This window comes from Anarhichas minor, unplaced genomic scaffold (assembly GCF_050575085.1).
Source record: "Anarhichas minor isolate MPS153535 unplaced genomic scaffold, ASM5057508v1 ptg000066l, whole genome shotgun sequence".
Taxonomy (NCBI): Eukaryota; Metazoa; Chordata; class Actinopteri; order Perciformes; family Anarhichadidae; genus Anarhichas; species Anarhichas minor.
Window position 1 is genome coordinate 239525 of NW_027466512.1, and position 15548 is coordinate 255072.

The 15548-nt window shown below is 38.7% G+C and overlaps 1 protein-coding gene and 1 long non-coding RNA gene across 3 annotated transcripts; one reads left to right on the plus strand and one right to left on the minus strand.

The window, feature by feature from the left end:
- Positions 1–1992: 1992 nt before the first annotated feature.
- LOC142934099 (uncharacterized) lies at positions 1993–3309 on the minus strand. The gene is made up of 2 exons (XR_012947678.1): positions 2839–3309; positions 1993–2407 (listed from the first exon to the last, which is right to left on the minus strand). It is a non-coding gene; the product is annotated as an uncharacterized LOC142934099 (long non-coding RNA).
- Positions 3310–4825: 1516 nt separating this feature from the next.
- LOC142934093 (methyltransferase-like protein 27) lies at positions 4826–15196 on the plus strand. 2 transcript variants are annotated; one of them, XM_076078495.1, is made up of 6 exons: positions 4826–4958; positions 7994–8125; positions 10101–10229; positions 10856–10991; positions 12132–12224; positions 14846–15196. In XM_076078495.1, exons 2-6 carry the CDS (start codon positions 8009–8011, stop codon positions 15091–15093), a joined length of 723 nt encoding a protein of 240 aa, XP_075934610.1. In that variant the 5' UTR covers positions 4826–4958; positions 7994–8008; the 3' UTR covers positions 15094–15196. The 2 variants fall into 2 exon arrangements, with proteins under 2 accessions (XP_075934610.1, XP_075934611.1); XM_076078496.1 differs by lacking the exon at positions 12132–12224.
- Positions 15197–15548: the final 352 nt, after the last annotated feature.

Below are 15548 nucleotides of genomic sequence, written 5' to 3' on the forward strand. Positions count from 1 at the left end.
GAAGGACGGCCCTGCTCTCCACTTATCTACTGTGACTGAGATAGCTCTCTGCCAGAAAGCATTTATTTTAATTAACCCCCAAATTTTTTTTTTCCCTAAACCTTACTCAGTAGGTTTGTTATCCAAATCTAAGGTTTCTGGCAGAATGTCCTGAAGGCTAACATCTCTCGTGCATGCAGCCCCAGCTGGTTTGAGGCCTGAGAGGCAAAGCCCAGGGGGGAAACAATACTAAAGACTGCTCTTCAAGTTTATGATTTCAAGAGGTGGAGTATCCTGCTCCTTTGATGCATTACTGCTGGAGATGAAAATCGTCACAAAGCTGAAAACGTTTTATCTTGTTAGGTCCTGATTGGCTGGCTGAACAGCAGGTGGAGCCAATCAGTCCTCATGTCACAGAAGTGACCAGTCAAGGACGAGTGTCTGGTTAGTTTACATGTTTGTAATAACTTTGACTTGTATTGGAATATTTAGTTTATATTTATATAAGATTATATTTCTAAATTATAATGTTATAATAAATATTATATTAAAATAAAATAATGATAGATAATTAGATAAATATTATATTATATGAAAAATATTTTTATGAATATTTGTTATATTAAAATATATTTATTAAATTTATATTTATTATTTGGTAATGGTACTTTCACTGCAGTAAATGTTTTGAGTACTTCTTGAGTACCAGTATGTTGTGAGATAATTGCTTTTACTTTTTATACTTGAAGTACATTTTCTTGATTGTAGTTGCGTTATTTTATGATATACAAATATATATATATATATTTGTATATCATAAAACTACAAACTAGCCTCAGAGGTCTTTACAATCTGTACAACATACAACATCCTCTGACCTCTGACCTTCACATCAGGAAAGAAAAACTCCTTAAAGAACCATTTAAGTGGAGATAAAGGAAGAAGCTCAGTGAGAACACAAGAGGATCTGTCTCTCTGATGTCATGAGTACAGAATGAACAACATATTAGAATTCACCAATTTTACTTTTTTTTGTTTGGTATTGATACTTTTGATACTTAAGTAAAATATCGTAATACTTCTTCCACCACTTCCACCACTGTTTATTATGTTTATCAATGTATTGACATTAATAAAACATTATTGTCAAAGTCTCTGTTGTCATTTGTGATTTGAAAAGAAACAGACAATGTTTGGGGCTGAATTTTGGGAGTTACCAACATACAATAGTAAATCATCTGCATATAATAACACTTTGTGCTTCTTCTTTCCCATACAGACACTTTGATACCATTAGCTTCAATAGCCAGTGGCTATTTAAATTCATGCCCCCATTCATTTGTTCCTGAATTTCTTTGCATGATGTCTAGCTTTTGAGGATCTTTTGGTCTACCTCACTTTGTCAGGCAGGTCCTATTTAAGTGATTTCTTGATTGAGAACAGGTGTGGCAGTAATCAGGCCTGGGTGTGGCTAGAGAAATTGAACTCAGCTTTCCAAAGATGTGATAAACCACAGTTAATTTATGTTTTAACAGGGGGGGGCAATCACTTTTTCACACAGGGCCATGTAGGTTTGGATTTTTTTTTCCCCCCTTAATAATAAAAACCTTCATTTAAAAACTGCATTTTGTGTTTACTTGTGTTATCTTTGTCTAATATTTAAATTTGTTTGATGATCTGAAACATTTAAGTGTGACAAACATGCAAAACAACAAGAAATCAGGAAGGGGGCAAACACTTTTTCACACAACTGTGTATAATACCTGCTCAGCAGGATTATGTATTATATATATATACTGTATATATATATATATATACACAAATACATTAAACTAAAACCGTTTCAGTATATATACTTTAAAGGTTTGAGTTTAGTGTTTTTAATCATATATTCAGTAATTCATTCATAGTTATTTTTCATAATATTGTTTTTCTAAATTAATAATCAGTTAATTAAATGAGTTACTATGTTAAATAACTAATTTTCAATCAGTTATAGTTCTTGTAATTAAATGTATTTATCAATAACTTTATTTTATTTCATTCACACACATATATTTACATATATATATATATTTACATGTACATATATACACATGCATATATACGCATATACACATACATATATATTTACATATACATATAAAGCAGAGGAAATCAATCAAGACAGTTAACATTAACAGCAGCAAAACAAATGTCAGCAAACGTGTTTATTAACTCTCAGTAACACATGTGCACATACTTTATATTTGTATATAAAACTACTGGTTGTGTTATTAGTGAAGGCTTTGTACAGGATGAGAGCTCATGTAACTGTAACCTTAAGTACAGGATGGTCACATGGAGATATTACAAATGGACTAATGTCTTAATTCAAAGCTACGGCTGCTGAATGTTTGTCCATCGTTCTCCCCTCAGCTCCTGCTCTCTGTAACAAAAGAACACAATCAGCAAAATACTCAAATTCAGTGTATTCGTGTAGTTAATCTCAACGTTTGAAACGTTATTGGATTTAAAGTGATATTTCAGGTTCACAACCTGTCTACCTGAGCTCACGTTGGTCCGTTTATGTACATGATATAAAGTATAAATCATCTGTAAAATCATCACAAACTCGGTAAGATATTATTCAACCTCTGAGGTTTGAAAGTGAAGTTATTAAAAGTTACTTTACAAGGCTTACTACGGTCGGATGCAGGCAGCCGAGCTGCCGGTAATAGCGCAGCGGCTAACGTTAGATAGCTTGTCAGTTACAAACGTAATTTAACGGATCACTTTAACACACGTCATGTTATAAGATCTCTTTTGTTTTAACATTAGTATCGGTGACATTCGAGTGAGTTGAAACCCAATACTTACTTTTAAAAGTGAAAGCTGCCGCTTCTCCAGCGCTCGCTACACTCGCCGCCATGTTGGTTCAAATAAAACGTTCACCGGCACGGAATGCATCTTGGGATATGCTGGGCCACGAAGGATCCATCAGATGTGTCCTCCGAATCTGGGGGAAGAAGGCTGCATTTGAAGGAGTCTTCAACAAACATGCGAAATGGGACAGCCTAGTCGCAGCGCTGTGACGCAACCGGTCTACGAATGCAGCCTCCGAAGGATGCGGACCCTGAATTGAGACTTTTCAATACCCAAGTTCACAAGTACGGACTTGTGAACTTTTGGAAGTCTGGACTTGGAGTCCAGACTTCAAGTCCAGAGAAGGCAGTAGGACAATTGGAACAGCAGTTTACTTGATGACATCACCACCTCAGCTGGTCTCGCTAATGATTTAATCCGGTTTTTTACTGTAAAGTATTTTTACAATCAAACTAAATATGACAACCCTGCTGTTTTCATTTAAAATAAAAAATTATATATTATTCAATAAGTGTATTATATTATATACACACATATATATACATACAATTATATGTATTTCTATATACAATTATATATACATATATAATTGTATATATAATTATATGTATTTCTACATATATATATATATATGAATATATAATTGTAATTGTATGTATATATATATACAATTACAATTATATATTCATATATATAATTGTAATTGTATGTATATGTATGTGGATCAGATCCGGATTGCTGTACTCTTTGCCGACGAGGAAAACGCTACAGAGACGTCAATACCAGCGGCAGGTTTCAAAAAGACTCGCCGAGATCAGGCTGTTCTAGGCGGGCACCGTGAGCGCTGAGCCCCCGGTGCTGTGGGGGTTTACTGCCGAGATCAGGCAGTTCTAGGCGGGTAACATGAGCGCTCAGCCTCACATCTCCTAAATCTTCGGAGCAGATTTTTAAATCGGCTGAATTTTAACAAACCGACCACAGATTTGATGCTTAAACAACTAACTTCTCGCCTCAAAACATCCTAAAATTACTTTCTGTGATTTAACAACAGTAGTATTTCGAAAGTTTCAACTTCCAGTTGTGTGATTTCTCCTCCGCCATTGTTTCCTGTTGCTGGTGCAAAATGCATTCTGGGATATTTGGCTGTCCCAACAGACAAGTCACCTCCGATGCATCCCCGGTAAAATGGGCGGAGCGAGCCACATCCTGGCATTTGGACCATGCTTGGCTCGATGCGAACTTTGAATTGGAACAGTACTTGGGCTGAGACTGATGACGTTTCATAAGTCCACGAGTTCACAAGTACAGAGAAGTACACATATTGAGAAAGGCCCACAGCTACAGCTTCCGTCAGGTGATCAGAGGAGTGGTTGAGGCGTGGCCCTGCTCCTGAACCTTGGTGAACACGTTACCTTCACATTGGTGAGAAGAGGAGACTTCAAAGGATATTAAGAGACAAAACCCAGCAGACACCCTGTTCACCTGGAAAGAGATGCAGAAGAGTCATATAATAACTGTGTTTGTTTGTGTAGCATAAAGACACAACTCAAATGTCTTGATGGTGTAAAGTGAGAATAAACCTAACCTGCCTCAGGCTTCTGTCGTGTTTCCGTGTTTGGCTTGTTTAGCAGCTCATGCGTGCCCAGACGTCTGCCTTATAAACCCTCATCATCATCACTGCTCTCACACTCAGACCTGCTCCTCTACCTGAACTGATCCACACACAGGTGAGTGCAGACGACTCTCACACCTTCACGAGGCTGATAGAATGATGAGTTGATGAAGGTGATGAATCTGATGAAGATTGGGTGTAGATGGGGAGGTGGAGGGGCGTGTAACAGCAGCATGAACGTACTGAAGGTAGAGAGAAGATCTTATTTAAAAGAGACAGCAGCTACATGATAGGCTACCTGTGCTATTGGATAGAAGAGACCAGCTGATCTAAACAGCTGATATCATGATTGAAAGCTTCGAACGATAACAGCAAGGAAGTAATGAGTGAGCTCGTGTGAGGAGTGACTGACAGATGTATGAGGAAGGAAGTACAGGCTTAGACATGCAAGAGTATCGTCTTCCTGTCTGAACTCACGCTAGAGCTTCATTTGTACCACACGGTATGTAATAAAACGTGCTTTACCTGTTTCCCATGTTGTTGTTGTTCATCATATTCATAAAAGTAAAGTAGACAGCTCATTAAAATGCATGTAGAGTCCTGCTCCTGGAACGCTTCTAGGTCGCTTCACTTAAAGTTAATCCTGCATTTCATTTTAACTTGAAGTTTAAAGTTTTGGTGCTACAGAATTAAATCTAGGTTTAAAGTTGAACCCCTAGCCCTAATTTTAGGCCTCTGTTCGAAAATTGCATACTCATACTAAAAAGAGTGTATTTCTGCAACTACAAGGTCTATTTTAATAATTTTGCTGTTATAATACAGGTAACACTTGTGAGATTTGTTCAGATGTGTACATATCAGTGTATATGTTACTGGTTAAAAGTAAATGAAGATGGCACACAGCTCAAATTGAAAGGTTTCAGGTTTGCCTGAAAAAAAGCACTTTTATTGTTATTATTTCTTTGGAATGATGCAGCTGCAGGTCTAAAAACTCCCAAATCATAGCACAACATGTGAACAGTCTCTGTGCAAAGTTTGACTGTGATAAAGTGAAGTAGAACAAAATTGGAGAGGTTTTAGTACAGAGAGGTCAGGCGAGGCCACCAAAATGGTAATTTTGGAACCAGCTGTTCCATTTTAATTTTATATACTATATAACTATATATTTCACTTGTTTTATCACTAATGGTGTTCAATCTATCCAAATACAGCAGGTTGGCTTTATTTTGAGAGCCTGAATCCTCTCTGAGCCTGTTTGTGTCTTCTGTGATCCATGGAGCTGTCTCGTCTGCCTGCAGTTGCTCTGTGTCTATGCGGGCCTACCTCAGCAGCCCATTGGTCGATTTCAGTCAATGAACCCTCCTTCGATGCGTCAAAGTCCATAGAATTGACCTGGGACAACGTGGTATTGATTGGCAGAATCGTTAGCCAGTCAGAATCAAAACTGCGAAGAGTCCCTCACGAAGAGTAAAATCCGATACGCTGAAAGTCAAATCCCTACCCCAGCTCCCCTACGTTAGGTAGATCCCCCTTTCTTCAAGGAAACAGTTCAATGACAAACAGGATATACGTCGAACACATAATTAAATGGAAATAACCGGGAATTTATCCGTTCTGTTCACGAAATCAGCTCACGGTGAGGTGCGTTCATGATTATTATTGATGAAGCGGTTTGTGGTTCTGGTGCTTGTTTGCTCATAACTCTGTAATGGTTTCATGGAGAGAAATTTTGAAGATATCTTTGGAATCTGTGTCGAATTCTCTTGCTTTCTGATATCTCGGTTGTCCGTGTTAGCTTTTAGCTTTGTGTTGTTAGCTCAGACCGGAGTGCGTAGACGGCGGACTCATGGTGAAAAATACCTGATATAGTGGTAATTCTTTTAGTTGCTTATATTAGTTGCGTAGAATTGTGTTTGGACAATGTAAAAATGGCTTCGATGATATTGTTGCCCAGACTTTGTTCTTTAACTGGATATATAACGTGTGTAACATCATTATATTTCGTTCCTTAAAAGTGCATTCTACGACACGCTGTACGCTAATCTTTCTTCGTGGAACCCCAGATGGTCTTCGGTCGGGCTAAAGAGAGTTAAAGAGAAATTTAAAGACTAATGTTAAAAAAAGTACAACATTTACCTCTGAGTTGTAGCGGAGTAAAAGCTCTGTGGTGTAGTAAAAGTACAATATTTAGCTCTGTAGTGTAGTAAAAGTACAATATGTACCTCTGAGATGTAGTACAGTATAAAGTACAATATGCATCTCTGAGATGTAGTACAGTATAAAGTACAATATGTCCCTCTGAGGTGTAGTACAGTATAAAGTACAATATGCACCTCTGAGATGTAGTACAGTATAAAGTACAATATGTACCTCTGAGATGTAGTACAGTATAAAGTACAATATGCACCTCTGAGATGTAGTGTAGTAAAAGTACAATATGTACCTCTGAGGTGTAGTACAGTATAAAGTACAATATGTCCCTCTGAGGTGTAGTACAGTTTAAAGTACAATATGCACCTCTGAGATGTAGTACAGTATAAAGTACAATATGCACCTCTGAGATGTAGTACAGTAAAAGTACAATATGTACCTCTGAGATGTAGTACAATAAAAAATACAATATGTACCTCTGAGATGTAGTACAGTATAAAGTACAATATGTCCCTCTGAGGTGTAGTACAGTATAAAGTACAATATGTACCTCTGAGATGTAGTACAGTATAAAGTACAATATGCACCTCTGAGGTGTAGTACAGTATAAAGTACAATATGTCCCTCTGAGATGTAGTACAGTATAAAGTACAATATGTACCTCTGAGATGTAGTACAGTATAAAGTACAATATGCACCTCTGAGGTGTAGTACAGTATAAAGTACAATATGCACCTCTGAGGTGTAGTACAGTATAAAGTACAATATGTCCCTCTGAGGTGTAGTACAGTATAAAGTACAACATGTACCTCTGAGGTCGAGGTATGAAGTGTGTGTCTGATGTGTTTCTGTGTCTTTGTTAGTTTGACCACTAAGAGGCGTCAGAGTTGGGAAGATGTTTCTTTTTCAACTAACCAACATTGAAAGTATTTACTGAGACTACGGATGAAAATGAACTGCAGTAAATCAGATTTTCTTTATTTTGTATTGTATTATATTATATTAGGCTTCATTATACTTTACTATATTACATTTGATATTGTGTTTTACTCTATTTCATTTGCACTTTATTCCACTTTATACTGCACCATATTACTCTACACTATACTATAATATAATACTACATTACATACTGTATTATATTTCTATTATGTTGCTGTATGAACACATGATAGTCAATATTATACTTCTCTATGTATCTGTGCTTATTTATGTCTTTTTTGCTGTTGCAACAGCCGAATTTCTCATTTTATCTACTATATTTATTAAATGGTTTATCTGATCTCTTATCTTACAGTATCTTTGACTTCATATTGATTGCTCTGACAGTTTCATTATGTGACAATAACATATCTTATAATCATGTCTATGGTCTGTCTCCTGCAGGATCTCCTCCTCATCATGTCCGACTCCTGCAGAACTGAATTTGATGCCAGGGCCGCATTTCAGTCCTCTAAAAGTTCTGATCCAAAACTTTGTGTTCAGTTCTACGACAGCTGGGCAGAAAACTATGAGGAGGTTTGTTCAAAGAACCTGATCTGAGTTTAGGTTTGATGGGAACTTAAAGTACCAGGAAACCCTCTGTACTCTACCTGTTCAAGTACTCTGTACTCTAACTTCTCAGGTACTCTGTTCTCTACCTGCTCAGGTACTCTGTTCTCTACTGTAATGGGAAAATATGTCATAGTCTCATGTGAAGGTTTAAAGAATGTAAGTCCTAAAAGTGCAGACACCAAACTGTAGTTTCAGTAGATGACTTTGATTAGTTTAGTATCCAGGTGTCTTGTTATCTGTTATCATTGTGCACTGTTTCTTTCTTCTTAGTAAGACAGAGACACAGAGAGGCCTTGACTAACAGAGATCCTCTGTTTGAAATACTTTTAACTTCCTTTGTGACGCATTATCTGAAGTTGTAAAGGCGTAAACCTTTGCATGCATATATGATGTGTGAGGGTAAAGAATGTCTATTCTGTCTCTGCAAATGGTCATTTTAACAATGTCACAGTGGCTTCAAAGGAAGCATCTGCTGTGTGTTTAAACGGTTTATTGTAAGGCAAACTGAACAAAGGGATTTGCAAACAGGAGATAAAGCGTCTTCCTGACTGTCTTTAAATGAAGTATACTAAGGCTCGAAGGATGACCTGCCTTTAACTGTGTTCTTTGTGTATTCTTGTTAGCTAAGCAGATAACAGGAAGCTGTCTGAGCATAAATGTCCATGCATTGTGACTGTTAGGTAGACCACTCTTACAGATCACTGCAATGTGTCTGTGAGACTGTTCTCTTTGCTTGCAAGCAAATAAATTGACTTTACAAACTTTGATCATTCATCAAAACTCTGTTTATTTTACATTGATTGAAAACCTTCACTTTCTGCTCCCGACTAGTCATAAGAAATATTCCACAATACTACCTGTTCAGGTACTCTGTTCTCTACCTGCTCAGGTACTCTGTTCTCTACCTGTTCAGGTACTCTGTTCTCTACCTGCTCAGGTACTCTGTTCACTACCTGCTCAGGTACTCTGTTCACTACCTGTTCAGGTACTCTGTTCACTACCTGTTCAGGTACTCTGTTCACTACCTGTTCAGGTACTCTGTTCACTACCTGTTCAGGTACTCTGTTCTCTACCTGCTCAGGTACTCTGTTCTCTACCTGCTGTTGGGACCTATCAGGAGCGTGTTTGAGTTATCAGCAAATATGAAAAACTAAATTATTGATATCAATAGAATTATTAATATCAATAAGATAATTAACAATTATTAATAATAACGGGGCACCACCCTGAGAACAGGGACCAATAACCAAACTCATAATTAGTATTCACTCACAATGTCAACAGTCAGAGTACTATTACACATTCAGAGTGAACAGTGAAGGTTTGAATTCGAGCACAGACCACATATCAGCTATTATCACAATACACATGCAAAGTAATCACAGAAAGCTGCTCTGTAAAATATAACAGAGTTTATTAAATCCAGCTGTGGTTTTGGTCTTTAAAATGATAGTTACTGATCTAACATAACACTATTGCAGCAGTATGGAACACAACAGTAGTTTCTTCACAGCACTAACAGAACTCGGCGGTCCGTGAGCATACACAACAACACGTTATAACAATACAGTGAACTTAACACAAAACAAAACAAGGTAATAAACACACTATGACCTGACTGCCCAGACATAAAGCCTCTTACTGTGAGGCGACTTATTAGCGGTCGATGTGGTTCTTCGAGTTCCTCGGTTAAACTTGGTTGCGAGCTTCAAGCTGCACGGCGATAAACTCTCTGTGTGACAGAGAGTTTTCTCGAAAATGAACTACCTGTTCAGGTACTCTGTACACCACCTCCTTCCACCACTCTTTAACCAGTGATGGATGAAGTATTTAGATTTTCCATTAAAGTAACAGTACTAATACTACCACGGTGTAGAAATACTTAGTTACGTTGTTAAGTAAAAACTACCAACTGGAATTTTTCATTTTTTTGAAACAGGATCACAACCTGATGAGCTACAGAGCACCCCACCTGGCAGTAGACTTCCTGTCGGATAACTTCCCAGGGAGTCGTGGAGAAGCTCGTGTTCTGGACGTAGCCTGTGGGTCTGGATGGATTGCTAAACTGGTGAGCCTGTTGCTTTAAAGTCAAAAGGGTTAACAGAAGAACACATTCTGATCACACTTTATTTTGAAATTCCAACGCTGATAAATAACACCAAGTAGGAGGTTCAGGTAACATAACAGCATGAAATATCAAGGACAATCTCCACACAGGACGTTTTTGTTCTGTAGAGACGCCTGAACGTTAAAGGCAGATTGTAATTCTACAGTTTGAGTTTGAGAGGAACCACATACAGACAATACTGTCATCTGCATAAAATCAATAAAATCAGTCTGATTGAGCAGATCTACTTCGATTTTACACGTAAAGTCTATTTCTGTTGCTCCTAGTGAAATGTAATCTACGTACGTACATTATTTTGATGGTAGCATCAACTAAACATTCTATTTCCTCTGCAATGAATACTAAATTACAGAGTTCTGTCCAGGAAAGTGTGGAGGAAATTAGTAGAAAACTAGAAAGTTGCACTCAGTAGAGTTCAGATCCACCAGGTGTGCCTTCTACAACTGGACAAATCCTGTCCCAGTAGAAGCTGGTAAAGTGCTGGATGGACAGACGATCAGACCGAACCTCACTCTTTAGAGGTTTCACTGTTAATGTTGGTCGTCTTCTTCTTCTTGTGTTTACAGATGGTTGAACTGGGCTTCAAGCACTTTGTGGGAGTGGACGGCAGTCAAGGCATGCTGGATCAAGCTGCTAAGACCGGCCTCTATAAGGAGCTCAAACTGGCCTTACTGGGAACAGAGCCACTGCCTGCACCGACTGGTACATGACACTCACACATACACACTCACTGCTAAGCTAGCTAGCCAACGTTAGCTTTGTCAGGTGGTTCACTGAGCTACAGTTAGTGGCTGTAATCGTGAGCTCGTGGTTACGACGCAGGAAGTCGTTCACACAATATGTTCGATGTTGAAGAGGTCAGAGAACACCGCTGCTCGGTAACGGCAAGATTAACGTTATCGTCAGTGTAACAGAGTCCCTGCTACCCGGTGGGTCTGGTGAGCACAAGGATGCCAGCACACGGTTAAATGACGGTTTGAAATGTTCTTTATTGTCATGGAATCTGACTAGCTTGGCCGTGTGCTCTCCTGCCTTGCCTCCGAGCACACGCCGTGGGAGTTTTGCAGTGCTCTCCCGTCCTGTCCGTTCCAGTATCTCACTGTGCTCGTCCCGAGCTGTCCCTCTCGCTTCCGTCGCTACTGTTGATTAAATACAGCTGAGAGTGAGACAATCAGGATCAGTTTCAGCTGCGTCTAATTAAGTCTCTTCCCGGCACCGTTCCCTGAACCACTCCCACACTCCGTCCCCTCCACAGCTGAGCCACCCACGCCCGCCACCACAGTCAGCGTCTAGGAGCCACCTAGGCTAACACTTTAGTAAGCTAGCAGGTAAGTAAACACATAAACACAAAGGCATACTTACAGATGAGAAAGATGAGGCCGCCGGGAAAAACACATTTACCTCATACATGTTATAAGATTACAAAGTAAAACTTTATACGACTGATATTATTACCATTTATTAACTAATCATCCACCAAAACGTCAGCAAACACGTCAAAACTTAGGAACTTGGAGCTTTCAGAAGGTCTCCACTTAGGAGGTTGTGAATACGTCAAGAGTTCACCGACTCGCTCATGAACTCGGTAAACACGACCTCACTTGAAGGCAGCAGAGTTACTAACAGCTCACCTCTAAGTAACGACTAGTGTGTGAGATGATCCTGTTTTAATTTAGTGATAAAACTAAACTCGGTAGTTAGAATGAGGCTCAGTTTGAGCTTCGGAACATCTGGTGGAACCTATTCATCTGATGCTTAATGGTCTTTATTTTCCTCACAAATATCATATTTTCAGTCTTTCCTGGAATCTGAACATGGCTCCTGTTCTTCTCCTGGTTTCAGGTGCATTTGATGTGGTGATCATCAACGGTGCTCTGGATTCTGGTTTTGCACCAGTCAGTGTTGTCAGGGAGCTCTGCAACGCCGCCAAACCAGGTCACCAACTAACAGCCACATCTATTAGCCATGAGAGCATCTCTAGTAATACTCTAGTAAAAACCTTTTAGTTTTTAGTGGTTTAAGAACTCTGAACCAACAACGACCAAGGGTGTGGTGTCCACTTGATTCTCTGTGGTTGTTTGACTCTTTATGTAGTACCTTGTGTCTCAGTGGTAGTTTTATTTCTATGTGGTTGTTTGAGTCCTGTTGTGGTCGTTTTGTGTCTGTTTGTGATTGTTTTGTGTCTGTTTGTGGTCGTTTTGTGTCTCTTTGTGGTCGTTTTATGTCTCTTTGTGATCGTTTTGTGTCTCTTTGTGATTGTTTTGTGTCTGTTTGTGGTCGTTTTGTGTCTCTTTGTGATTTTTTGTGTCTCTTTGTGGTCGTTTTGTGTCTCTGTGATTGTTTTGTGTCTCTTTGTGGTTGTTTTGTGTCTCTTTGTGGTCGTTTTGTGTCTCTTTGTCATTGTTTTGTGTCTCTTTGTGGTCGTTATGTGTCTCTGTAATTGTTTTGTGTCTCTTTGTGGTCGTTTTGTGTCTGTTATGTGTCTCTTTGTGATTGTTTTGTGTCTCTTTGTGGTCGTTTTGTGTCTCTTTGTGATAGTTTTGTGTCTCTTTGTGATTGTTATGTGTCTCTTTGTGGTCGTTTTGTGTCTCTTTGTGATTGTTTTGTGTCTCTTTGTGGTCATTTTGTGTCTCTTTGTGATTGTTTTGTGTCTCTTTGTGGTCGTTTTGTGTCTCTTTGTGACTGTTTTGTGTCTGTTTGTGGTCGTTATGTGTCTCTGTAATTGTTTTGTGTCTCTTTGTGGTCGTTTTGTGTCTGTTATGTGTCTCTTTGTGATTGTTTTGTGTCTCTTTGTGGTCGTTTTGTGTCTCTTTGTGATAGTTTTGTGTCTCTTTGTGATTGTTATGTGTCTCTTTGTGTTCGTTTTGTGTCTCTTTGTGATTGTTTTGTGTCTCTTTGTGATTGTTATATGTCTCTTTGTGATTGTTTTGTGTCTCTTTGTGGTCGTTTTATGTCTCTTTGTGATTGTTTTGTGTCTCTTTGTGGTCGTTTTGTGTCTCTTTGTGATTGTTTTGTGTCTCTTTGTGGTCGTTTTGTGTCTCTTTGTGGTCGTTTTATGTCTCTTTGTGATTGTTTTGTGTCTCTTTGTGGTCGTTATGTGTCTCTTTGTGATTGTTTTGTGTCTCTTTGTGGTCGTTTTGTGGTTGTTTTGTGTCTCTTTGTGATTGTTTTGTGTCTCTTTGTGGTCGTTATGTGTCTCTTTGTGATTGTTTTGTGTCTCTTTGTGGTCGTTTTGTGTCTCTTTGTGGTCGTTTTGTGTCTCTGTGATTGTTTTGTGTCTCTTTGTGATTGTTATGTGTCTCTTTGTGATTGTTTTGTGTCTCTTTGTGGTCGTTTTGTGTCTCTTTGTGGTCGTTTTGTGTCTCTTTGTGATTGTTTTGTGTCTCTTTGTGGTCGTTATGTGTCTCTTTGTGATTGTTTTGTGTCTCTTTGTGGTCGTTTTGTGTCTCTTTGTGGTCGTTTTGTGTCTCTGTGATTGTTTTGTGTCTCTTTGTGATTGTTATGTGTCTCTTTGTGGTAGTTTTGTGTCTTTTATGTGTCTCTTTGTGATTGTTTTGTGTCTCTTTGTGGTAGTTTAGTGTCTCTTTGTGGTCGTTTTGTGTCTCTTTGTGATTGTTTTGTGTCTCTTTGGGATTGTTATGTGTCTCTTTGTGGTCGTTTTGTGTCTCGTTATGATTGTTTTGTGTCTGTTTGTGGTCGTTTTGTGTCTCTTTGTGATTGTTTTGTGTCTGTTTGTGATTGTTTTGTGTCTGTTTGTGGTCGTTTTGTGTCTCTTTGTGATTGTTTTGTGTCTGTTTGTGGTCGTTTTGTGTCTCTTTGTGATTGTTATGTGTCTCTTTGTGGTCGTTTTGTGTCTCTTTGTGATTGTTTTGTGTCTGTTTGTGGTCGTTTTGTGTCTCTTTGTGATTGTTTTGTGTCTGTTTGTGGTCGTTTTGTGTCTCTTTGTGATTGTTTTGTGTCTGTTTGTGGTCGTTTTGTGTCTCTTTGTGATTGTTATGTGTCTCTTTGTGGTCGTTTTGTGTCTCTTTGTCGTAGTTTGTGTCTTTGTGGTCGTTTGAGTCTTTTTGTAATTCTAAATAACTAACAGAGACATGTTAGAGTCCCCCCCACCCCTCATGCACAGGAGCCAGACCTCCAGTCCGTTTTGTGTTTGAGTCTATTTTGTAGTAAAACAAATAACATATTCCAACATTTAATAAAAAAGTTCATTATTAACATTTTATGAGTTTGTGGATCAAAAAACACTTCCTCATTATGTTGAGAAAGAGACTAGTCGGTGATCATTATGTTTTCCCAAAACATATTAACTATTCAAATATAAATATGATGAGTTGAGTCTTGGTGGTGCAGTCCAGTCAATAAGCTGATGATATAATATACACAGAGCACTAATGTTACTGTAGATATTAAGAGTTAATGTTCTTGGAGCTCTCAGAGTCTGTTAGTTTTTGAATGGTTGTGTTGATCTGTGTGCGAGTAGTTCGAATCCTTGTTCATATAATCTGCTCCTCTAGTATATTACTCACTATAATGGAATATGTGATGTGTTTCTGCAGGTGGTTTTGTCTGCATGTCGAGAGGCGACCACACAGGAACAGCAGGAGATGAATACAAGAAGGATCTGGAGAGAGAGCTGCAGCTGATGGAGGAGGAGGGACTGTGGAATCCAGCAGGACTCAAACGGGCCGACAGATACATGGAGGACCCACATCTGAGCCCTGAGAGAGTCAAGGAGCTGCCGAAGGAGGAGCGATACATCAGTGGGACCGTTTACCTGTACAAGAAATCCATCCTTTCAAATTAAATGATCAAACAGAAATCGTGAGATTCAGTTACAAAAATGTGATTATACATGATGCAATGCAATCCGATGTAACGTATGTCAGTAAAAGATATTTCACCACAAATATGGTTTTAGTATCATGTTTTTTACATTAGTCATTTAGCAGACTCTTTCATCCAAAGCGACTTACAATTCAGATTCTATCTACACACCGTAGGCTCAGCTACGGGAGCAATCTGGGGTTAAGTGTCTCAAGAACACATTGACATGTGACTAGTGGAGGCGGAGCCGGGGATCGAACCGCCGATACTCTGATTGCAGGATGGCCCTGCTCTCCACTTAGCCACAGTCACCCACAATGTTTTATTGTTGTTGTCGGGCTCCGTAAACTTTAAGCTACGTTTTCAGATTTTCTGTCCAGTAGATGAATCTGAAAACACAGCATCTAATAAAGTAGCTGTGGCTGATATTAGCGT